Below are 24,328 nucleotides of genomic sequence, written 5' to 3'. Positions count from 1 at the left end.
AAAATCTGTTTGAGGCTAGAAATCTTAACAAATATAAAAATATCCAGCATCCGGTAGGAAACACACACACGGACGGTGCAGCTGAAATTGTGTCCGGCCTGATGGATGTGGATGCAGGAAAGGTTCCGGTTGCGTTGTGTAGTACGAAAGGTAGGGTCATATGAAAATGTTGATTTTTTAAATTATCAGAATTATGATACCAGAATGAGAGTTCAGATAATAACATCTTACTGATTGATTACTAAACATGATAACATTCGGTATTGATTTGTTTACTTGCAAATCTGAGGGCATCGTCAAAGGTAGACAATATTGACATAATCGTTGTTTCCGTTCACAAATTCATAGCAAATTTTACAACAGATTAGAATAATTTCTTTGCCGCACATTTACTGAATTCAAAACTGAAGTTATGTGGGAAATATCCTTGCAGACATTTGATGTGTTAAAGCTTAAATCTATTCTAAATTAGTGCCTCAGGCTCAGAGGACAGGATCCTGAGTGGAGTGGGAGTGGGGGTGGGGGTGGGGGTGGGGGTCGGGGTCTGAGGGGACGTCAGCTGGTTTTGATGTGAAGCAGTGGAAACAGGCATCTTGAAGACTTCGTGTTCCTCCATCACAGTGAATCAGAGGAAGAGCAGATAAATAATCATTTAAATGTAATTTTTCAAATTTTACATTGAAAAGCCGTAATCATCTTTCCTTTAAGGAGAAACTGACACACTGAGAAGTAAGAATTAATCTTGTTTATTTCATTTATGACTTATTCTCCTCTTAACACAAATGAAACATGTACTGTAACTTATAGTATAATTTCGTGCAATATCAAGTGGAATTTTGTCATCCCTGTATAAATAATACTTATACAGTTTAGTCATGGAGAGTTCGTATCAGCATTTAAGCTATTTGTGCTTAGTCTTGAAAATATGTCTTGCATGTGTCGCTGCTTTTGACAAACAATCAACTATGGAATTTTCTAACCTACTTCATAATTAAAGTAAGGAAATGCATAATATGTTATCCTCTTATTAGTTTCCTCTGCCATTCATATGCTTTGCTTTTGTTTGTTTTATATGTGTTTGTGTTTGTTTTCTTTTTTTTATTTCTAGAAATATTAAATGGATAAGATGTATTGGGTGTTTATTAGAAAGTCAGGGCATGTAGGAGTGCTGTAGTCTGGAGGAATCGCTTCAAGAAAAGCAAGCACAATGTCTGATGGCAGTCAAGGTAAGATAATTTGTTTATATATTTGATATATTTTTGACTAGAAGGGTTAATCTATTTATCAATGAGACACGTGCCGTGAGAATGTCTGCACTGCAAAATAAAATAAAAAAGAAATGTTGAAATCATGTATCTGACAGGATGAACTTTCACGTTCAGTGGTTCCATTTTTGTTACATGATCCACTCCTCCACGTCCGATAAAAAAAACACTATTATGTAATTTGTATGTAAGTGTGTGTGGGGGGGGGGGGGGGGCACCATAAAAAGTCTGTGTTGTGATCTTTTAAATTGACTGGCAGAAAATCATGGTTCTGGCTCTTTATCTGTATCCACTCCCAAATTTAATTTAATTGTTTTCTGAAGCACATGCTTCATCCTTTTGATCGATTTCCTAGTAATCCAAGTAGTATATGCTTATCTGACAAAAAAATATATTTTTAAAAATTATCCATCCTGCAATGTTCAAAATGTTAAACAACATTCCTGACTGCTCCTTTATTTGTATATATCCACCCTAAAATGTGATATTCCCTTCCTTCCCACATGTGCATTAAAATCTGTACAGCAGTTTATGAATAATGGATGGTTATATTGAAAAAAGGTCAATCCTATTCACCACTTTATAAAATCTTCTCTTTTTGAGATCTTCTCTGACAAACTCTCAACAACCAAATCAACTGTTCCTTGCGTCTATTTAGTATGGGAATCACCCGGCTGTGGTACGAGGGATGAGGACAAGAAAGGCACGGCAGCATTCTCTGAGCATCAGCTCCTTGATATTATGTATGAGGCATGTAATACCTCCAACACAGGTAGACAAACCTATGCTTATTTCAACAAAACAGATTCATGTAATTTGCATGAACTGTGAAGCATTCTTGTTGTTGTTCCTCTCCAGGAAAGGTGTTAGCCTCTACCATCATCCAGTACCTGCAGACCATGGTGTCTCAGAGTACAGAGCAGGACCGGCTGACAAGCCTCCAGCAGCTGCTTGACCCTGAGTGTCGGGACTCCTACGTGAGCAGAGAGACATTCCACTCTACCATGACAGAGTGGATCGCACAGTGCAGCCAGGATGGGTAGGTAACACAGCACTAGGGTTTACAGATGGTCTTTAAAATTCCTTGACCTTTGACCTTTGTGTGGAGCATCCATGTTCTTTTGCGTCAGCAAGGGTTCTTGTTTCTGCCGAATGTTCTGGTTTATTCTCATAACAATTTACCGTAGGTGAATTAGAGACCCTAAATAGAGCCAAATATAATAAGCAGTATTAGAATCATCTAAAAAAAACTGTCCTGATTAAATTAGGCAAATTCAACAAAAACATTTTTGTTAAATTTTAAGAAGCTATAGCTTTAATGCTAATTAAATGAAGCTGACAACACTCACTCAGGTTTAGCACTGCTCAGTAGTGGACAACAAATCCTAGAAATAAAAGAAGGAAAGATGACTTCCTTTAAATTAATGTCAATTAAATTTAAAATGTTTTAATGTCAGTTTTCATTGTTTATAACTGCAGAGAAAACGGTCAGATGAAATTAACATATTGCTCATTAAATTTGTAACAAATGGACATTTTCTATGAGACTCCTCTGTTTCAGCCCTGATGAGGATGACAATCACGTATCTTGGCCAGCTTCTTCTAAGACGCCTGTAAATGGTAGGCGGCAAATGTTTTCTGCACACTTCTGGGGCTTATGCTTCAATAACATCAGATGGTGACGTTCTGAACCCGTGTTTCCTCCCAGGGTTGGATTTGTCGGGTTCTCAGGGTCAAGCTGCCTCGGCAGAGTGTCACCAATGCGCCTGGTTAGTTACTCCACTCTTTTAATGCGTGTGTGTTACGACCGGTTAGTGGACATCCTGCACTGCTAACAGTTTATCTGATTCCAGTGATGAAAAAGATCTGTCGGGCACAGTGGCCGAATTAAAGCTTGCTCACCGCAAGCTGAGTGAGCAGAACAGCAGCCTGCTGAGGACCGTGGCTCAGTGTGAAGACATCAACCTGCAGCTCACCCTGGACAGCACTGAGCTCCGAGCTAAGCTCGCCAGGTGAAGGGTTAACCGCTCCCTGCTTAGTTTCACTCCAGGCATGCTATGCAGGTATACACAAAAGAACGTCACATAACATCTGACTTGCTCCTTCCGACGTAAAAAAGAAGCGTGGGGGAACAAAAGACAGACATTCACATGTCAGTGTTCACTTACATTGGATTGCAGTGCAGCCTGAGTCAGATCATCTGTGCTCACATCTTTCACGCCGCCTCACATTCGTCTCTTTAAAAAATGTCCTCAGAGTTACAGGCTTGAAATAAAACAGTGATTCGACATCTTCGAACTTAGCCAGTAGATTCTTGACTGTGAAAACCACTTTTACTGGTGATCAAGACAAGATGAAATTATGCGACTTGTGGATTTCACGTGACCAATTCACTTTATTTCAATAAAATAGTGAATTTGGACCTTTAAGTTGGGGAGAAGGACAGCAAAACATCATCGGCCGTAGATGTTACAGTAAAATTAGTGACTGTTTTATGATGTTTTGAGGGATATCAGGGAAATATGTTTTTATAAAGCCTGGTTTTAGGGGGTGCTGCAGGACCCTCATCTCTCCTGCCTCCTGCATCCATGGAGTTGTCCATTGCATCCCCTCAGGTAACGAGGTTCAGCTCACATCTTAATTCATGTTAATCCTGGTTCTTGCTCATGTCTTGGCTGTTTGGGATAAAGCAGTGCTCAGCGATCGGCAGTGAGAGCCACATCTCTGTCAGAGGAACTGGAGGAGGCCCACCAGATGCTTAAAGAGGCCCAGGAGAGAGCGAGCCGCTCCCTGACCAGCTGCACCAAACTGGTATCACAAACCGGAGCTCACCTTTAGGTCCGATGCCTTTTATTGCTGAATATTTATCTCCAAATCCTTATTCTCTTCAGAACAATGAGGTGGAATGTCTGAAGGTTCACATTAGGAGGCTTGAAGACAAGGTAATGTAGCTATGACAACACAGGTCCTTCCTGAAAACTAGTGCTGATGTTATTCCATGAAATAAAATCGTGTCCACACAGAATGAAAAACTCACATTTGAGAAGATATGTTCGGAAGATAATGCCAACAAGTTGAGGAAGGTCACTGTGGAGTTGAGGGTAGGAATAGACCAGTGAAGCACATTTCTGTTTGTCTCTGCTGAAACTACGAGATGCACATTTAATTGTTCACAGGCTGAACTTGAGGAAACTCTGGTTGTGATGATGCTGAGAGACAAGGAGAACGCAAAGGTCGCCTCATCTGATATCAAAAGCTCACTCATTTCTACCTTAATTTTGACTTACTTTTAAATGTTCCTTTGCAGAAGGACCTTCTTCTGGATAGGATGAAGAGTTCTCATGTGAAAAATCACAGCATGATTGAGGTACGGTTTGTCACAAAGCAGAGAAAAGAGTTTGAAATGTGGAAAATGTTCACGACCTGTCATAATCTAGAAAAATGTGAGTGCATTTAATCATGTAAAATTAGTAAGAATTATAAAGTGATAAGTGAACTGTGATTGTAACAATCAATAAACTCTTCAGCCTTGTCATTTCAGAATAGATAGTGAGCAAAGTAGCTATATAGAATAGATTTGATGATATTGACACAATAACTTTGTTCTGGTTGTGCAGGGCCTCCAGTCAGAGCTGGTGAGGTTACAGGAACATTCACATCAAGTTCTGTTGAGGTAAATGGTAATAATAATAGTATCTAATGTATGTCATCATGTTTTTACTTTTGTTGCGGGGTAGAAGTTTAAAAGAAATTACCCTCTGTGCCTCAATACAAATAATTGAACCACACAGATCTAGTTTTGTGAGACAGATTTTCTTTCATAAATATCTTTAATCCAAAAATTGGCAGTACTACTATGATAACATAAATAAATGCTGCGGCTATGGGAAACATTTAATCACTAGGGCTGACTCATAGCCTTTTAGTTTATAACTGGTGGAAACATATGGTAGGTTGTTAAATATGTTAGATTGTTATGATAAAAATAATATGTTTGACATGTTAAATGTTACAGTAATAATAACAACTGGAATATTTTTTCCCCTGATAGAAATACTGTGATCCGTACATTTTAATTCCCCTTTTGGTGCAATGAACCGTTTCTCGTGTGTATTCCGGGCAGGTATGATCGACATTGCATCGGTCCTCACAGCCTTTACAGTCTAGACCCTCCAAACCGCCGCTCTCTGCAGAGCGAGATGAAGGATATGCAACAGGTAGGAGGTATCGCCGTCCGTCGGTTCTCATTCATGGCTCTGGTGGTCTGTTTTATGTTTCTTTCATTGTCTGCAGCATCACCGAGCTCTGGATGACATCAGCCTTCCAGCCCTGCACACACGCAGTGACGACATTCAGAGCATCATCCACAGGATCAAATCTGCAGAAATAGCTCATCATCTGCAAAATAAGTATCCAGAGAGGGTGAGAAGACAGAAGACAATGTCAGGCATGAATATATACATGTGTGAATCTGTCTCATGTCTCCTGTGTTGCACAGCCTTCTGACCCTGCGCCTCCAAAACCCCTGGAGAGGCCTTCTCCTCACCGACAGCAGCAAACCATCAAGCAGCAGCTTTTCAATGTGTATGTGAGTCTTTTTTTACTCTCCTTTGTCCTGTTAAGGTAAAAGACTGGATGTAGTTGATGTTGGTCTGTATTCTGAGAAGCTTCCTCCCGCTAATAAAAGGGCTGTCTGGTTGTGGTGGTGCGTTTAGGGACATCTCCATTATACAAACCATGTGAGTTGCTATCTTCATTGTCTTAGACTGTATCAGGGTTAAGTGCAGTTTTAGTACCCCCTGGTAACAACAGACATAACAGTGTGTAAAGGACATGTTTATAAAGATGTGGTGGTTTCAGGCTACAGGAGCTTGAGCTACACGAATGTGTGTGGGAGGAGAAAGAAGAGAAGGAGGAGCAGCGGAGAACCTGGGAGCAAAAGGAGCCAAAGCCAAGCCGGACTGGGGGCCAGGCTCAGATCCACGAGGTCAAGAAGCTGGCTGTGGTGAACTGGTGGAAAGCCCGCAGCGTAGAGGGGTCTAAAGTGCGATCGAAAGAAGTCCAGTCAGAGTTCTCTGAGACCCAAGCAAAGCTCCAGAAAGCAGAGCAGACCATCAGTGATATGAGGGCGGAAGTCCTCCACCTGCAAGCCTCTCTAAAATCTGCACAGGAAAGTATCATTGAGCAAAAACACAGCAGTAGAGTTATTCATATCGACAGGGGAACCAACACCGAGAGAGAAGAACCAGGCACAACTGTGGAGAAGGTTGCGAAGCATCAGAGGGATGCTGCAGTGGAAACAGAGCCTGGAGGTGGAGTTGCTTCAGAGGTGGACCAAGCCCAGCTTCAGGTCACCACAGACGGGCTCCTGGCCAGCCTCAGAAAGATGGAGGGAATGGTGAACGGCGCGCTGGAGACCGCTGAGCTGGTGAGGGAGAGCGAGCAGAGGGTGAGCCAGGTGACAGTGAGGATGGAGAGCCTCACCCAGAGGGTGGAGGAGGCTCTGAACCGAGCAGCCGACACAGAAGAACAGCTGAACCTTGTGGAGGCCAGAATCACAGAGCAAAATCCAAATCAGGTTCGTGTCAATAAAAACAATTCTGTGTTTACTTTATGGTGAATTTCCATGAAAACGCAGCTAGTTAATGGTGGTAACTAATCGCATTATGTTTTTATATTGCTTGATTACGTCTTAATTTTCCTGAATGTAAAATTGTTTGGAAATGCAACAGGAAAATTATGAAAATATATAATTTGAAATCAATTCTTCTACTGTATTGCGTTAGGCATTTGGTTCGAGTCCACATTTTGGATAATATTATAGGGTGTAGATTCACCTTAGCTAACATTAATTGATTAATGTCTTTAGTTAATTGTGAAGTTGGCGACACATTCAGGGTGTACCCCGCCTCTCACCCATAGCAAGCTGGGATAGGCTCCAGCAACACCCGTGACCTGCACGGTGGCGCAGTGGTAAGCGCAGCTGCCTCACAGCAACAGGGTCTCAGGTTTAAATCCGACTTGTGGCCTTTCTATGATTGAAATATTTGATATTTTAATTTGATTTAAATTCACATGAAGCATGAAGTTGATCTTTTGTCTTAACCTCTCTTCTGAAAGCCTCCAGGCCTCGGTCTGACAGCCAATCCTGGAACAGATGCTGCACGCTGCAGGACGCCAGATGTGGAGCCTGGAGACGGAGAAAGAATGGACAGTCCTCCTCCATGTCCTGTAATCCCTGAAGTCACTCAGCATCCACAGCGTCTGAGGGACGGTAGGATGGCGTTACAGAAACACGGAGTGCTATTGCTGTTAATATCTACACTGTGAGACACAGATGACACAAAGCTGCTTCCTTTTTAATGCTATTCCCTGAGGATGCCTGAAAATAAAGCAGCTATTTACATTACATTGAGAGGAGAGACCAGCTCTGAGAGAGTGTATGTTATCTCTCCAAGGGGCCCGGGGGGGAAACTGCGGAGGTCAGAATTAGTTTCTTATCTAAACACAGCAAAGCTCAAGTAGTTCTAGCTAAATCCCTTTTTAATTAACAATGCTTAAAATAGGTAAAAGGTCACTCAAAATGTTTTTGAATTGGTTGGGTTAAATCAGCGCTTTCGTAAGAAGCAGCTTCCTGATCTCTGCCTGAAGTTCAGCCACTCAATATTTAGAGACTTTTAGTTGCTTCAGGGAACAAAAACTAAATAATACTAATACCAATTCAACTAATTTGACAAGCTTGGATTAAACCTAAAAGGACTGTGAGGGGGGGGGGGGGAATAATACTTCCTGAAACTAGATTTACAGTAGTTATGCCAATCAAGTGACGGCCATGCTGCAGCAACAGCTTCACAGGACAGCAAAACTGAATACTGCAATCTTCATCTCCTTTCTGCTTCTTGTTTGGACATTTTCTCGGTGTCCTATTAAATGCGACTCGACTGTCCTCACTAGCTGTCCATCTCTGTTTCCAGCAGGCGGCACAGACGGAGACAGCTGCAGCAAGGTAAGCCCCCCCCCCCCCCCCCCCCCCCGCTCTACTGCAGTAAAATATAATTTCACGTATTGTGTTGTGGGTTTTTTGGGCTGACATTTTGCCTTCAAAGTTGGACAACTTAAGATAAAGTAGAGTTTAAATGTCAATTCAATTCCACAGTAATTCACATAGAGGCTCCTGATACTGTATAATCAGGTCTATTTATCCAGTTAGTCAATAGTCACTGTTGAAAATAATACCTAATATGTAGTTTAATTTTATTAGCATTGAGTAAATGGTTTGTAACAAACTGTGTGGCGAGTACATATTTTAATTGTTTATTAAAGATATTTATCAATCAATAAATTTGATTGAAACATTTCAATCATAATATTCAGTCAAGATCATTAGAATAAGAACATCTGACATTTTTGCACAAGTTGTCCCCTTAAAACTGTGTTAATCTGTGTTAATCTGTGATGCTGTAATTTGCTGTGATCATCAGATACTTTTCCCCACAACATTCAAGAGAATCCCAGCTGTTAGAATTATGCAAATAACCCTATCACCAGCACAGCAACCCTCAATCTCTGACCACTGAGAAACAACACACATGGTGCAAAGTTTGACAATGCAGGGCAACAAGCAGTAATGACTTTCTAGAGTTCCAAAGTGGAAGCATAGCCCCCTCTTAGGCCACAGAATAAACACTCATCGGGGGGACACTATCTTTCAATCTCCTACTAACACACCCTTGAATAACAACATTCACCAATTAGTCTCATACGGCTCCGATACAACGATTAGAGAAGCAAAAACAAAGAAAACCGGCAGAAAAATAACATGCCTTCATAACTGTATTCAGGTTTTAGTATAGGGATGAACACACACACACACACGCACACACGAGCAGCAGCTCAAAGAGGCACACAGAGCCCTTCTCCTTAAATGGTCAAAGCTCCCAGGAGTGAAAGAGAGGCTGTTGCTGAAAAAAAGACAGGGAACTGAGGGGATGGGAGAAGGCAGGAAAAGCCCTGAGGATAGAATCGTTTCTGACGGAAAGGTTGAGCCTGACAGTTTGACCGTCTGAAGTCAGCCTGAGCTGGAGGGATCAGCAGGAGTGTGTGTGTCTCTCTACAGTGCTAGTGGTGGGCTCAGGTAATGTGCATGCTCTGCGTGGAGAGGTTCAGACGATCGGCGCTGGGGCTTCAAAGGGTTAATGGGTTTAGTTGGACATGTTGCTGCTGCAGGAGGTTCAGCTCTATCTGTTAGCTGTGTCAAACTTTGCACAAAGGTGTTTCCTTGGACAGTTGTCAGTCTGATTTGTAACCGCTGGGGTTAGTTTGGTTGGTGATCGTGTGGGAGCAAACGTCGCTGTCATCCGTCCTCCTTATTTGTTGTGTGATCGTGCATTCCTACAGTGGATTTATCTGTTCCCACACAGTGGGCCTGTTTTCATGTTCTCTCTCTATCCATTTCTTTTCTTCTTTCTCACTTCCTGTGTCCTGTTCTGTCATTTCTTTGGGGGGGGTCTGTGTAGCAACCACTTCCTCTACTACTTTGTGCTTCAGTTCACACCACCAAATTTTAAACTAATATGGCAAGAGTGAACGGGCTTGTGTAACGGAGGAGGGGAGGAGGGTGATGCTCCTCTCATCTCATCTGAGGAAGGAGACACTGTGGTCTGGCTGCAATGAGAAGCTATTTCTGATGGCTGTCATGGACAAATACAGGATTGTGTACTGTTACAACAAGTTTTGTGTATCCTTGCGGGGTGGTGGTGCCGGGGCTCTCTGTGGTCAGACGTGTGTGTTCTGTCTCACAGGAAATAATCAGTGCGATTCAATTACTCCGCCCATTTATCTCAGTCTCAGGGTCTGCAGGGGAGACTATCTGCACCGTCGAGGCTTCTGCAGGCTTCAAGCTCATTTTATTCTGCCTTTGTCATCACTGTGTTTAGGATATGTTTAGAGCAATATAAAAAAGCTATGCAACAATAGTGATTTAATTACAATATAGTACATCAAGATGTTTTGGTTATTCAGTTTAGAAAATGTTTTTTGTCACCCAAAGTCTCCATGATGGAGAAATAACTGGTGACTCACTCTCATCATTCAATTTACAGACCTCAAAGTTGATAGTTTTTGCTTTAATTTGATAATTAACACCAGGAAAAGCAGAAGACACCTCAGAGCATGAGAATTAAATTAAATGTGTTATTCAGCTGAAAACACATCTTAGATTTTTTTTTCCTTGCATGGTAATTCAGCAGCATTTCAATAAAACTGTGTTAAAAAGTCTGTGCTCTGTGAATGCTGTTGAATCTGGCTGAAGACTGAAAAAGAGGAGCAAGTTTAATCTGGAATGACAGTATTCTTACAGTCAGGAAATATGCTCAGCGTCAGTTAAACAAGCCATTTCCTCCATGATGACTCACAGCTTTTCTGTCCCTATTTCTTCCCTGGAGCTCGTCATGTTTGGAATGATACTGAACAGAACGCCACGTTTTCTGGCGCTGCGTGCCTTTCCTCTGAAATAACCAACAATTCATGGTGATTTTCACTTCACATGCTCCATCAGCTGGTTCATGTGACTACAAACACTGGCAGAAAAAACCAAGCCATATCGGTGCCGGTCATGCATATGGAAATGTTTCTATTTTTGGAGAGAACAAACAAACGGGGTCTGATTTAGCGTTAAGTATATGCTAACGGTTTGTGCACATCCTGAGTGCACCGCACTCTTTGAAAGGGGGAAATCTGATTTATATGAACCGCATGAATCTGTTGCTAAAAAGGGAAGAACTGAAAGTTCATGGTTGTTCATATACTGTATGGTGCACACATTGTTTTATTTAACGAAAGTGGGGCTTTTAATTTTTAGTGAGCCATGAAGCTGCTGCAGATCACTTGAAATGACTATAGAAACTAAACTTTGCCTGGTCATTCTGACTCTTCTCAAACATAAAAACAAAGTGGGGAAAAAGCACTATTTTGCTAACTCGTGTTTTTAATGGTATATGTCATGTCCATTTCAATGGATGCCAGGACGAGATGGGTGTAAAGTGTCATAAAAACTCTAAAAAAATAAAGCAGAGTTTTTCCACATTGTAATAAATCCGGTATGGCCTAAACATCCGGAACTGGATGTGTGTATGTTTTTCAGTCTGTATAAAGTTCTGAACATGCACGTGAACTTGACAGGTGTACAAAAGCAAGGGTAAGAGAACAGCAGTGATGTCATCACTAGTAAAACCCAGAGCTTGCAAGAAGGGAGGGAAATGCTATGACGCAGTTTGAACATGCATATGAACACTAAACACGTACGATCCTAGTTAAGATTAGCTAAAAAATAGCTGCGGTTATATTTGGATTTGTGCACGGCGAGGGTTTAGCTGTTCTTCCTCTACTATTTTTAGCTGTGGGTTCTTTCAGAAAACTCTCCATTCATGTGTGGCTCATTTTCACATAGAAAAATGTAATGACTGAAAACGTATAAGAGGCTTCCCTTCACATCGGCTCATCTGACTGCAGCTCTGCGACCTCAGCATTAACGCAGATGTGTCTGTGTTCTCATATGTGCAGTCGTCTGATCTCGCTCGCTGCTCGCTGCAGGAGTCACCTCCTGAACCAGGTGGTCAGAACGCCAAGGAGTTCTTCGACACGACCTTTGCTGCTGAGACACCTTTCATTTTACCCTACACCCGTTCCTACGCCTCCCGCCCTCCCACCATGCCCACGCTGCCTGAGGAAGATGAAGACTCCCCCGAGGAGGTGGACAGCTCCTCCAGCTCTCCCAGTACAGTGAGTGCACGCTCCTTACAGAATGGAATCCATTCCGATGTTGCTACTGGCGTGTGGTTTCAAACAATAAGATCTTTCTTGCTTTCAAAATGCTGCTCTCAATTTTGCAGTATAATCTTTTGAGTCCTCCATTGAATGTGAGTACAAAGAGGTTGTTTTTTTCAGATCCTTCAGTTTTGTGTTCCATATAAGGGACTTAGAGTGTTTTACTTTTTTGGTTCTGTGGTTCTCCACAGAATGTTTCATGTTTATTTATAATGTCATTCATTCCTGAACAAGAAATAAAAATGAGACCTAACAATTATTGCTTGATAATTGGGAAATTTCTGTAAACTCATCAGATCAGCTCTCAAAGCCTCTGGGAATGTACGACGAGAAAAAAAAAACTGGGGATCTCACAGATGAATAAGTAAAATCCAAACTGTGTGCATGACAGCAAGCCTTTAGTCATTTGTGTGGACTGTCCCTTTAATGCGTGAGCATCCTCAACATTAAGATTCTCTCTCAGAAGGCTTCTTCTGCTGCTGCAACATCTCATTAACACAGAGATAAAACTTCTCTGCAGCATAATGACCGTGTATAATCTAATCCCCAGGCCGTATGCCAACTCCATTAAAGTATCCACCATCCTCACAGAGCCTGCAACATTACCAACAAAGGAAATACTTTTAACATGATTCTAGTGCGGTGCAAAACCCTTGAGAGGACCTCACGGGGAAGAAGAATTTGACTTCAGTTTGTGCTTACTGAGCTTTTATGGTTGGGCAACGATTTGGGATTTTTCTGACTGATTACTCGTCACCAGGACAACCTGCCTTTGAATGTAGCTGAGGCCAGACTTTGATGGTTTGGACATGTCCAGAGGAGAGACAGGGACTATATGGGTCTGAGGATGGAACTGCCAGGGAACAGGGCTAGAGGTCGACCCAGGAGAAGATACATGGACGTAGTGAGGGAGGACATGAGAGTGGCTGGTGTTGGGGCGGACGATGCAAAGGACAGGGTGAAGTCGAGAAAGTTAACTCGCTGTGATGATGCGTCACAGGACAAGCTGAAAGTACAGTAGGAGTAGTGAATTGTCATTTTCAGATAATCTGTGGCATATTGCAAAATCGTATTTTTTGCTTGTAACAGTACGATAGGAAACGTCTGCGACATCTGCTGCTTCTGGTCAACATGACTCACCGGTTCTTGAACCGAACAGTTTGGCGGCAGTGGGATTCGAACCCACACCCCCTTAATCCAGCGCCTTAGACCACTCGGCCACGCTACCTGAGTGAAATCTGTCTGCGGTAGTTAATCCTGCTTCAATCATAAAGATGGATCTTCCTCTCTTCCAGACCAGCGTCTGTCTCCATCTTCACATCTTAGATGGAACCAGAAGGCAGGCTTTGTAGGTCATGAGATTTGAGGGAGATTTGAGGGATAAAATGTGTCCGTAATATTTAAGGATAACAGGAGGGTTACGAAAGTGAATTAATTTAGCTATTTTGCTAAATCCTGTGTGTGGGGTGAGTTTGATTTCAATGAAAATCCTGCACAGGATATCTTTAAATGTAAACAAAAATATTGATTACCTATGCCAGTCACTCTTAATCCTTGTTTTAATCCTGCTTTGTTTTTTGCAGGCTACTCCAGCTGAAAGTCGAGCTGTCATCATGACGGCCCCCACGATCATTTACCCGCAGCAGGCCGATATTATTCAGCAGGACGGACGGCCCCTGGAGCAGAACAGGTTCCGTCTTAATTACTCACAGAGTTTTCTTCTTCTTGAACTGCAAACAGAAACGAATGTCTGAATCATGACTTTTTCCTCTCTCAGGCCACACAGTCCTCGAAGTCGCCTGGCCCGAAACCTGCCTGGAGGACCCATCACCACAGTTGGTACGTACACACACACACACACATACACACACACATTTTTAATGGTCTATTTGTAACCACAACACTATGAGAACTATTTGAATGTTATCATTAGCACTGTTTCCTAGTCCAGCACTGAAGCACTGATGCTTCTCAGTTAAAGCTGTGGCTCCATGAACTCCTTTGTTCATGGAGCCACAGCTACAGATTTAAAACTGCTTTCATCTCACTGTGTGAAGCAAATAACTTTCTAAAATCACGCTCACATGCTGTGTAATTTAATGCGAAGCTTCACTACATTTCAGCTAAATTTGGTCATCAGTGTCCAGTGAGAGGAATTTGTCTGTGAGTTCTCCCAAATGCTTCAAATTCCTTCACTGCTTTGATTACTTTTTAGCCTGTTGCCCTTAGAGATGGAGTTAAAAACGTCTATGGCTCAGCCGACCCTTACCAGGTGATTTATTGGCTGCAGCCCATCTGGGACTTATTCTGGTCCACAACTCCAATCCAAAAGTTCACACTGACTTTGTTAACTTCTTGTGTATAAACACTTGCATTTTATAGCCTCGTGTCTTGATTTTAATCTGCTAAAAGCAGGCAAACAAGCCTAGACTTGACTGTTTGTGTGCTTTTCGGCGTGCACGTTTGTGTTGTGTCTTTCTCAGACAGCACCGGTAATATGATTGACCTGGTGAAAGACAAGCTGCCAGAGCTGCAGCTCTCAGACGAGGATCGACAGAAGAATCTGGAGCTGCTAGAACAGGCCAAGATGGTCAGCGACCGCTTCCTAACACGCCGTGGCCGCCGCTCCACCGGCAGCCTCACCGAATCGCCCACAGGTGATTCAGCCTACTGCACACCAGGATTCTGGGAACCAGCCGTTGTGTTATTAGTCTGACCGCGCGTTGTAAACCGTTTAAAAAGGGTCAAAAGTCACCCAGACTCGCTGAGGTTTCATTCATTCATTGAACGCAGGTCTTTCTCCAACTCTGACGCCATCATCGTCACCAAGTTCATCCAGAAGCAGCTCGCTGAGCGTCGCGCCTCAATCTGGTGCTGTGCTTCCTTCTTCGGACCAGATGAAACCATTTATTTATTTACATTTGTGGATAAATGTAAACGCTATTTCCTGTTTCTGCTGCAGGACCCACAGAGGGAGCCCAGGTCAGCACACAGTTGGTCGGGCAGGTAAGGAAATCATTATCATTAATGAGCTATTAACATTTAAAGATGGTATGTTTTATTATTTACTGTGCTGTATTATGACGTCTTGCAGCATCTAGAGGTTCCTGCAGCACGAGAACATTGTGACACAACGACTCAGGATCAGGAGGTCAGAAAAGCAAATCTGTTTTTGTTATTAACGTGTCCTTGTTATCTATTATGATCGGAGAAGACAGTGGTGCTAAACAGACCAATAATTGTCTTGATTCTTCAGGGGAACCGGCTGCTGGTGGACTGGAAGCCTACTGAGAAGAGGAAAGTGTCATCAGGGATTCTAACGCCCCGCTTTGCTGTTCAGAAGGAGAATCATGACCCGGCTGGACCTAAGAGTCCTCCAGCACTCAGTAAAGGGGACGAAGGAGCTGGTCCAGGCCGAAACACCAACCAGGCTCCGGCCACAGGGGTGGCCAAGCCTGTCCCCCGGCCCCCAACTCAGCAGGCCCCCTGTACTGCAGAGATCAAGACAATCGGAGCGTTTCCTCCACTGATGAGGGCTGTTTCCTGGGATACTGTAGGCAGCCATAATTCTAGAAATGGAGCCCCAAGTTTCTCTCCTCCATCAGAGGATGTCTTCGAGGACAAGCCCAGGGACATCTTCAAGTCCTCAGGGTACAAGGACCTCCCCACCCAGCCGGGAGGAATGCTTAAATTCTCTAAACTCAAAGAGGTAAAGCAGCAGTTTAGTCAAATGCTTGTGTAAAATGTTTTTTTTGTGTGTGTTGGAGGGGAGGGGTGGGGGGGGTTGTTGGGGGTTGTTTTTATGTGTGTGCTTTTGCGTTTACAGGATCACAAGCTGATGCGTAACCAAAGCATAGTGGGATCCAAGTTGCCAGACTTGAGCGAAGCGCCTGAACAGGAGAAAGGTACTCGTCCTTGTTTGTCCTCTCGACCCTAGAAGACAGAAAGTACCATCAGCAGTACTTTCAGCACCACTGCCAAGGGTGTGCACTTCCTGAACCTCGGAGAGGATCTGATCCGGTCAGAAAAGAACGATAATCTGGTCTCGTTTCCTTTTTTTCTTCTTCTGTGCCTCCCGATACGGGCAACCTCCCAACCGTTAAACATGCTGTTTCCACTTTCCATCAGCAGATGGCATGACTGCTAAAGGATTTGAGCCAAAGATGTTTTCACACAAGACTAAAAAAAAATGAAATGATTTTGTATTTTTATTTATTTTTGAAAGAATTGAGCTGTGGAAGGCAGATTTTGGACCTGAATCAGACTCAAGTCATCTTTAAACATTTCAACGTGACTTTCTGATAAACCAGTAGTTCATGTTTGGTTTGTGTCATTTAGTGTTTGTGAATAGTGTTCGGTTAAAGCGTTTGAAACTTCTCAGGGGAAAACAAATCTCTGCACGCTGGATTTATGCATCACTTTGTCTTCAGGGCCTCGAACCTCAACTTCTCCAGCCAGGAGCGAGGAGGCCAGGGAGAAGTCCGATGCCATGCCAAACATTTCAGATGTGATGCTGAGAAAACTCAAACTTCACCGGGGTCTGCCAGGCTGGTGTGTAGCAGCACTACTGCTGTTTTAGCTTACGTTCACCTTTAGTGTGTTCTGTGTACTCACTTATTATGAACCCTCCTTATATGTTAGTTTTACTACTTACAGGTTTGTTTGTTTTTGTTTTTTTTTACATTTCTCACCATACTAACCATTCTCCTTTCTGATTTAATTCCAGTGCACCCCCACTCACTGAAAAAGAAGTCGAGGTTGGTATCAAATTTGTGCATGGTTAAAACATTATTTCTGCTGAAATTAAACATATAAAATCACCTTAATATCAGAACAGACAGAGTGAAAACTGGGGTGAACTTACTGCTAAACACCAGAGCAGGGCTGGCATGAGAAACAAGCGCTGCACCTGACCTGGCACAGAAAGGCAGGGGGGGGAACATAGGCACGATGTAAGGGGATAGCATGACGCAGGTGGACAACAATCAAGGAGGGACAGACAATCGCAGTGGAGGGGAACACGTGGGAAGCAGGAAGTTTGAAACGAGCGGGTAGGTGAGTGTCAACGTGAGACAGGAAACATGGATTGGAACTGTCTGAATAAAAGCATGACCTTAAACAGCCTGAGGAGATGCGGCGCTCATGAGTGTAAATATGAAGCAGAAGTCAATAATTAATTCACGTGACTGACTGGAAACTGATAAACAGCTATCCTCTGTGCTTTCTAAATCTAAACATGTCTACTCATACTTTTAAATCTAACTATTTAACACTTTAAAATGTAAAATGTCACGTGTAAGGAAATTGAAGTATAAAAAATACATTATGCCATAATTCAGTCTCTGTGCTGAACAGAGAACGATCAAACTCTGGTGCAAAAGCAAAAAGGATTATGTTTCCCAAAACGTCAAGCTGGTGGTGGAAGATGATGGTTTACAAAAGCCTGAATGGAAACAAGAGACTAAAATCATTTTGCAACTGTTTAAGTGTAATATAAACTATTAGCAAAAATAATTTATATATATATATATAAAAAAAAATTAAACTTAATTTCATGTTGTGCTTCCCAAATTAAATGCATTCAGTTTATTATTCTAATTTCTGGCCCTTAACTCACTCAGTGGTAATAAATTGTGTGCGAGGGCCGTAAAATTGACCACCAACAGTTCTATTTACTTTAGCAAGCCAATGTGTTCAAGGCAAGCCCCGTTTCAAACGGCGCAGCCAGATATTTTGTTCCACTCACTCTGAACCTTTTCCTTGTGTATCTCAGTGTTTATAGCAACCTGTTGTTACCAGAGTAGTTAATTACACTCTCATAAAATGTACCCGCCTGGATTTGGTGGATTTTGTCAACAAGACTGTGTTTTCTGTTCCCAATTGTACCAAAGAGACCGTGAGCGACTTCCTGTATAGTTCATGCAAACATCAGTGACGCTCAGGCTGGTGCTTTAGCCCCTGTCGCTGCTCCCTCAGGGATGCATCTACATCAGGACGATCAAAGGTCATATATTTCCTCCCAGGCGTGGAAAACTGCGTAGACTGGCTTTGATCAAGTTAGAAAAACATTAAGAGGTTGAATGTCAAACTCACAGCTTGTTCCCCATGCTGATCTCAAAGGTGTGTGATTTTTCCCTCACAACAGAAACAGATATTTGTATTGTCTAATCAGCCCCACAGATACACATTTGTGTAGGCGTGCATGTTTTTCCTCTGCGTTCCCGTGATGTATTCCGCCGCTGTTTAATGTTGCGTGTTAACGTCCTCCACACAGAATGCATTCATCCAGCTGTCGCTGGCCTTTCGTAATGATAACTACACCCTTGAGATGAGGCTCAAGCAGGCAGATAGAGAGAGGAACCTGACTGAGGAGGACACAGAGAAAGAACTAGAGGCGTTTAAAGCAGCGCTGAAGGTCAGATATTCAATGAATGTCATCTCTTTGGTGCTCATTTGTCTTCTTAATATAACCTGGATGTGTCTCACAGTAAATGTTATAGCCTGAAATCCAGCAGGGACATTGTTTTGCTGCTATTATATAACGTTATTGTGCTCTCTGCAGATGACGTCACCTCAGTGGCAGAACCTGGAGCAGCGTGAGGCCTATCAGCGCCTTGTAGAGACGGTGGCGGTGCTGCACCGTCTGGCAACACGGCTCTCCAGCAGAGCTGAGATTGTCGGAGCAGTTCGACAGGTTCGGCTCCATAAACAGGCAGAAAATATAGGATTAGCTTCCAGCAGACAGGGACATTGCTGCATTGTTTAAAGTATACTGTCTCCTTCAGGATGTCTCTCAGCCACTGGAATGTCTGCTTGGCTGCATTTTTAAATGGATGAGGATTTTTATCTGATGTTGTGGCTGTCCTGCCAACCAAAGCAGTTAAAGAGCAACTTTACTGCTTTTACAATATAATAGGATGTTTCGCTATTTATAATACCAAAGCGGCAAAAAGAATGATTAATTCCATTTAAAAAAACAGGATATTTCCAATGGTTTAAAAAATGAAATTGCTTAGCTGATTGAATAATTATGTTTTGCAGATAGAAGTAAAAAAAAAAAAAAGAAGTTTATTGACTCCGTTCAGGGTCTGTATTTTTGGTTTCATAGTTGTTCATAGATCCGACTATAATAATGTTATAATAATATGCATTTTTATTCTGACTTTAAAAGATAAAACAAACATACAACATACACAATCTCATAAAAAGCGGATAACAAAATAAGCGGATCAATCGGCTACAATGCCATCTCGCAAATCTGAATAGAATTTAAATCTGTCCGTCCGAAAAGGAGTGAGGAGAAGTAAACACTTAAATTAAATTATAAACGGCCATTTGATCAAGCTCCTCTGCAAACATATATTGACTGGCATTTCTTTGCGCAACAGGAAAAACGTATGAACAAGGCCACAGAAGTCATGATGCAATATGTTGAAAATCTAAAGAGGACGTATGAGAAGGACCATGCGGAGCTGATGGAGTTCAAGAAGCTGGCCAACCAGAACTCTAATCGCTCTTATGGTGGGTCGGTAGACACTGGAGGTAAGACCAGACCTGGGCTCACATGTAGATCAAGCCTAGGAAAGCCAGAATCTAACCATCACAGCCCCCCCCCGAGAGTTTCATGCTTATAAATGGGAATTATTTTATACTTTATTTATCCAAAACTAAAGCATATACCTCACCACTGCTGCTTCAGGAGGGACACCAAGCATTAGTGTTTCTTGTGATTACATGATGCTCTAGTTTGTGTTTCCTTGTCTATATGAAGACGATGGAGTTTCACGGCCATCGAGATCAATGTCTCTCACCCTTGGAAAGGTACGTTTTACTGTGATGCTGAAATATTAAGTGCTGAAATCACATATTCTGTAACAATCAAGACCCTTTTGAAAAAAATGCTAATTAATGTTCTGCATCAAAATATCTCATCAAGAGCATTTAATCGCACTTGGCAATGAAACTCCTGATCCTGAATTTAATTATAATTTTCATGCAACAGCCCTGTAAGGCTGTAATAGCTAGATGCTAACAGCCCTGTATTGACGAGGACAAATCTAAATTCCGCTTTCCTTTTCTGTTTCTTGTGTATTTCCTGTTGCGTCTCCTCTCTAGGCTCTACCCAGACGGAGAGTCAGCGTAGCTGTGGTGCCAAAGTTTAACCTCCTGAACATCCCGGGTCAGACTCCCCCCACCGTGGGGATGGTTCCCATCATGGGACCCAACACTGGTCCTGCTCTTCCTGTCCTGGTAGGACTTTCTGTCCAGCCAGGATATCATGGCAACATTTGTAATGACGTGATGAACGTCCTAAGGCTGATTGCTGAATGATATGTATTATGGGATACGATCGTGATTCATAAGTCAGCTTATTTCAAAATGGATTGATAGAGTTTTGGAAAGTTAAATGTTGTCTTAGTATTTACTGGTAGTAACAGATTACCTAATTTTCAGTCCTCAAGTACACGAGGGCATGAGTACATTTTAGTACTTCACTAAGGTATTTTCAAGAAAAAATACTTTTTAATTATAATGTCTGTAATTGTTATACAAACTGTTCAATGCTTATTTTTTCCCACTAATTAACGAAAATCTGTCTTCTGACCGTTTCAAAAGTCCTGCTCTGCTTATAAGTTTAATAAAACATACGGATGCATATGGACAGCCTACTAATGTGTATTTAGCTCAATGCTAAATTGCAAATTCTTTTTTACACAACTACTTAGCTAATTAACTATTACTATAAGTATGTATTCGAAAGGCCAGATTTTCTCATTGTGGTGCTGCACATTTACTCAAGTAAATGCATCAAGACTGTTTGAAAACTCTTTTTCAGTGTGAAGCAAATGATGTGAAAAGCAGCGCTCCCACAGAGGCTGCACCAGCAGCAGCAGCAGAATGGTAAGTTCTCCTCACTTGCAATTTGCTTACACACAAACATGTAAAGAACGTGCACGTACTGTAGCTTCATTCCCAAGGTTGCTGCACAATCTTTGAAACAATGGGCCAAGACAAACCTGAACTTGAAATCCGTTTTATCTCAGCATTTGTCCTGCTGTGAGGCCTTTCGGTATGTTTGTGTGACCTTCAGGATGTGTCGTGCAGGGAGAAACAAATCGCTCCAGAGAGATGAAAATAACCCTGAAAGCATGAAAAATGTTCAAACCTTGCTGCAACTGATGGATCACAGGCTGTAACAAAAACATTTGCACATAGTTTAACAAAGTCCAGACACAAGGCTCGCATCATATCCTGGTTATAAAGTGAGCTCTTGAGTGTGTGAGCTGGATGTTCGGTGAGGAGCCGAGAATAGCAATAACAAATGTGCAAAAAGCCTTTTTCATTTATTCTCTGGGTACTCACACTTCTGTGACGGTGTCTGTAATGCACTGCAGCACTCAGCCAGGGCTGCAGCTTGTCCATTATAAAACAATATTATGATGTGCTGGTGCCCAAGGCTGATTGTTCTTTCCCACCTGAAACAATGCAGTGGAAAGAGCGTGCAGGAGCAGGAAAGTGAGCCAGCCAAGCCCTCAGTCAACTTAGAGGAGATCAGAGCAAAGATTGAGGAGGATGCTTACAATAAAGGGTGAGGCCTTCTCCCTTGGTCCTTATCTACGCACAAATGCACAATGTATGATGAGCAATGTTGCTTTTTTTTTAATCACAAATCACCACATGCATTGTGAAAATCGGCTACGCCGCTGTGACATTTCAAATGCAGCTACCAGGAGGGATTGAAACAAAGCAAAGTCCTCCAGGAGGTTAAGCATGAGGAGGAAAACCCACTGTTAGAATCAAAACTCAAGGATGAAGAGAGCGGAAAGAAAATCAACACTAACAGGTAAAGTTCTACTTTAAAAAAGACTGAATCTCATCTAAGCCATGAGAACCATGAGAACACTACTTGATAAACATTCTCCCTAACATCATGTCAAATACTTCTAAAGATGTAGAAATCCTCATCAGTATTTTTATACATCCATCCCTTGTACCTAACCTTCAACCTTGCAGGGTCACAAGTAAAACAAATCCGTAATGCATCTCACCATTTACGTAAATGTAGAAATAATTTCCCAGTCCAGTTTGAAGAAAATGTAATTGCGTGGATCTCTTGATGCTTTCAAGTCTGTGGGGTTTTTTCTTTGTGTTGTTTATGCTGCCACACTCAAGATTGCATCACGTCTAGATATTTAAAGCTTATGATTTTATTTCAATAGATAAGCAGCAACACATGTCAGATATACACAGCAAGCTGTTGTTATTTCTGCAGGAGGATGGAGGAGCTCCTAATTCTCCTCGGACGGTTTTCTCCCAAAATCTCTGTGAGCCGGCGAATTCTCTGGATCGCCCTGACGCTCGTCGTGGTGATGTGTCTGTTTATCAGCATTTTTAATTTCTTCACTGAATACTACCACAGACATGAGGAAACGTAAGCAGATGAGGACTGTGGACTGACTGTAGCACAACCACAGAGCCCCGGAGCAGAATAGCAGAATGGCAGCCGTCTCCCCTCTAGCCGTACCACCCTGTCGGACAAAGACGTTTGGGAGGCTTTAATGCACATGTGTCAAACCTGTCCAGTGGAGGGCCGAGACACTCCAGGTTTTCTTTCCAACCATCTCTCCAGCAGCTGATCTCACTAATGAGTTCCTTCTCTCAAATCAGAGGTGTTGATAACTACAATCACCTGCTTTATTGGCCGGCTGGAAGGAAAACCTGGAGTGTTTCGGCCCTCCACCGGACAGGTTTGACACCCCTGCTTTAATGGATGACGCTTCAAATTTTGTTTGGAATATTGATAGATGATTTGCTGCAGCAGAAAGTTCTATTTATTAGGGACCAATTATATCATGCGATGATCACACATATTTAAATTTAGATGCGAAAAAAATTGTTGTAGTCTGTGTACACTTTGACTCAATTAAGTGCCACAGTAGAAGCTGCGTCTATCGCCACTCTACTGTTAAATCTCTCAGGTCCTGTAGATAATGATCCCTGTGAGAGATGAAGACATAGTTAACATGTAGGACATGAAGGAATGTTTTTATTTGTTGTCGCATTTCTGTAATTTATATTTAAAGACTTCAAACATACGCACATTCCAAAGTAGTTCCTTAGGTGCAGTGTTTTGCACTTAATGGGTCTCGTTTGTGTCTCCGGAGCACTGACAGATTTCCTTCTTGTATGAGAGCACTGTCCCGGTGATATGAGGCTTGTCTTTATCTTCGCTGTACGTGTGTTCCTCTATGTTTTGTTTGCTCCCTGTATTTTTTTTTACCTTTAAATAAAGTTACCAGAAATGATATTTTTGTCATTTGCTTTGAGGTGATTTTATATTCCACTACGTGAAACCCCGTAATACATCTTCTAACATATTCTTACACATAGACGTATGTTGTGTGTCTTCAGCAGGGCAATAAATCCAAACTCATTAATTAATACATTCATGTTATTTTTTAATACCTTGAAAATATTTGTTATAACGATAAAATATCACACAATAATGATTTGTAGTTTCTATGTAATAGCGGTCTGTTTTTTTTTCTGGGGCAGTATATCACTACTTTGAAAATGTCACTATTGTAAAACATATTATTGCTCAGGGCCAGCTGAACGTGCACTATTCATTCACTGTTTTCCTCGCACTTAGATGAGAATATTCAAACCACGCTCATGTTTGCATACAAAGAATCATCCTAAAATGGAAGCCGGTTTGCTTAGTGAAGGACTGAAAACAGAGCGGAAGGAGCCGCCCTCAGGTTTCATCTGCAACATTAGGCTCTGTTTGTTATTTGTTTCTTATCAGCAGTGGTTTGTTTGCCGTCAGAATTAAATCCTAAGGGAAGAAAAAAGAAAATTACAATTCTGCCCTCAAGTGGAGTCACGGCAGTGAAAATCAGGCCAAGTGAAAAGCGGCTGAATCCTGTCTGCAGTACAATGCTCCCCGGCATGCCAACATTCTCTCTCTCCAACACGCTCCATCTTATTCTCCTTTAAGTATCTTATTTAACAATGAAGCCCAGTGAGTGTCATGAACTGCAACTCACACTTCCTTTAAGGCTTGGCGGTATTAAAATGACTCAACATTGCCCTACCAAAACTTCGACTGACCTGTCCTTCCCACAGCTCCAGATCGTCGTACTACCCACGGAAATCACTGACATTTGACAACAACACTGCTGCATGTTCGTCAGCACTCTTTCCGCCATTTCGTACTGTCAGTGCATGTGCAGAGA

At 42.2% G+C, this 24,328-nt stretch overlaps 1 protein-coding gene across 1 annotated transcript; it reads left to right on the top strand.

Moving 5' to 3' along the window:
• Positions 1-1,207: 1,207 nt before the first annotated feature.
• LOC137895933 (inositol 1,4,5-triphosphate receptor associated 1-like) lies at positions 1,208-22,525 on the top strand. Its single transcript, XM_068741464.1, has 38 exons — positions 1,208-1,226; positions 1,924-2,037; positions 2,124-2,304; positions 2,827-2,885; positions 2,974-3,034; positions 3,119-3,277; positions 3,956-4,076; positions 4,157-4,207; positions 4,289-4,366; positions 4,442-4,498; positions 4,573-4,632; positions 4,883-4,938; positions 5,389-5,482; positions 5,559-5,687; positions 5,764-5,849; positions 6,126-6,843; positions 7,386-7,539; positions 8,240-8,271; positions 11,856-12,044; positions 13,673-13,779; positions 13,867-13,928; positions 14,573-14,746; positions 14,883-14,960; positions 15,052-15,095; positions 15,184-15,240; positions 15,346-15,798; positions 15,916-15,994; positions 16,520-16,640; positions 16,816-16,846; positions 18,364-18,504; positions 18,652-18,783; positions 19,478-19,631; positions 19,861-19,910; positions 20,205-20,339; positions 20,926-20,990; positions 21,580-21,678; positions 21,814-21,933; positions 22,363-22,525. The coding sequence occupies exons 1-38, from the start codon at positions 1,208-1,210 to the stop codon at positions 22,523-22,525; spliced, it is 4,683 nt and encodes a 1,560-aa protein (XP_068597565.1).
• Positions 22,526-24,328: the final 1,803 nt, after the last annotated feature.

Source organism: Brachionichthys hirsutus, chromosome 1, assembly GCF_040956055.1.
Source record: "Brachionichthys hirsutus isolate HB-005 chromosome 1, CSIRO-AGI_Bhir_v1, whole genome shotgun sequence".
Classification (NCBI taxonomy): domain Eukaryota; kingdom Metazoa; phylum Chordata; class Actinopteri; order Lophiiformes; family Brachionichthyidae; genus Brachionichthys; species Brachionichthys hirsutus.
Note: the sequence above shows the minus strand (reverse complement) of the source record. Positions and strands in the feature narration are given on the sequence as shown.

Coding starts and splice junctions, on each gene's coding strand:
- LOC137895933 (XM_068741464.1), top strand. Junction 7,540..8,239: donor TCCACAGCGTCTGAGGGACG/GTAGGATGGCGT, acceptor CTCTGTTTCCAG/CAGGCGGCACAGACGGAGAC. Junction 16,641..16,815: donor CACCGGGGTCTGCCAGGCTG/GTGTGTAGCAGC, acceptor ATTTAATTCCAG/TGCACCCCCACTCACTGAAA.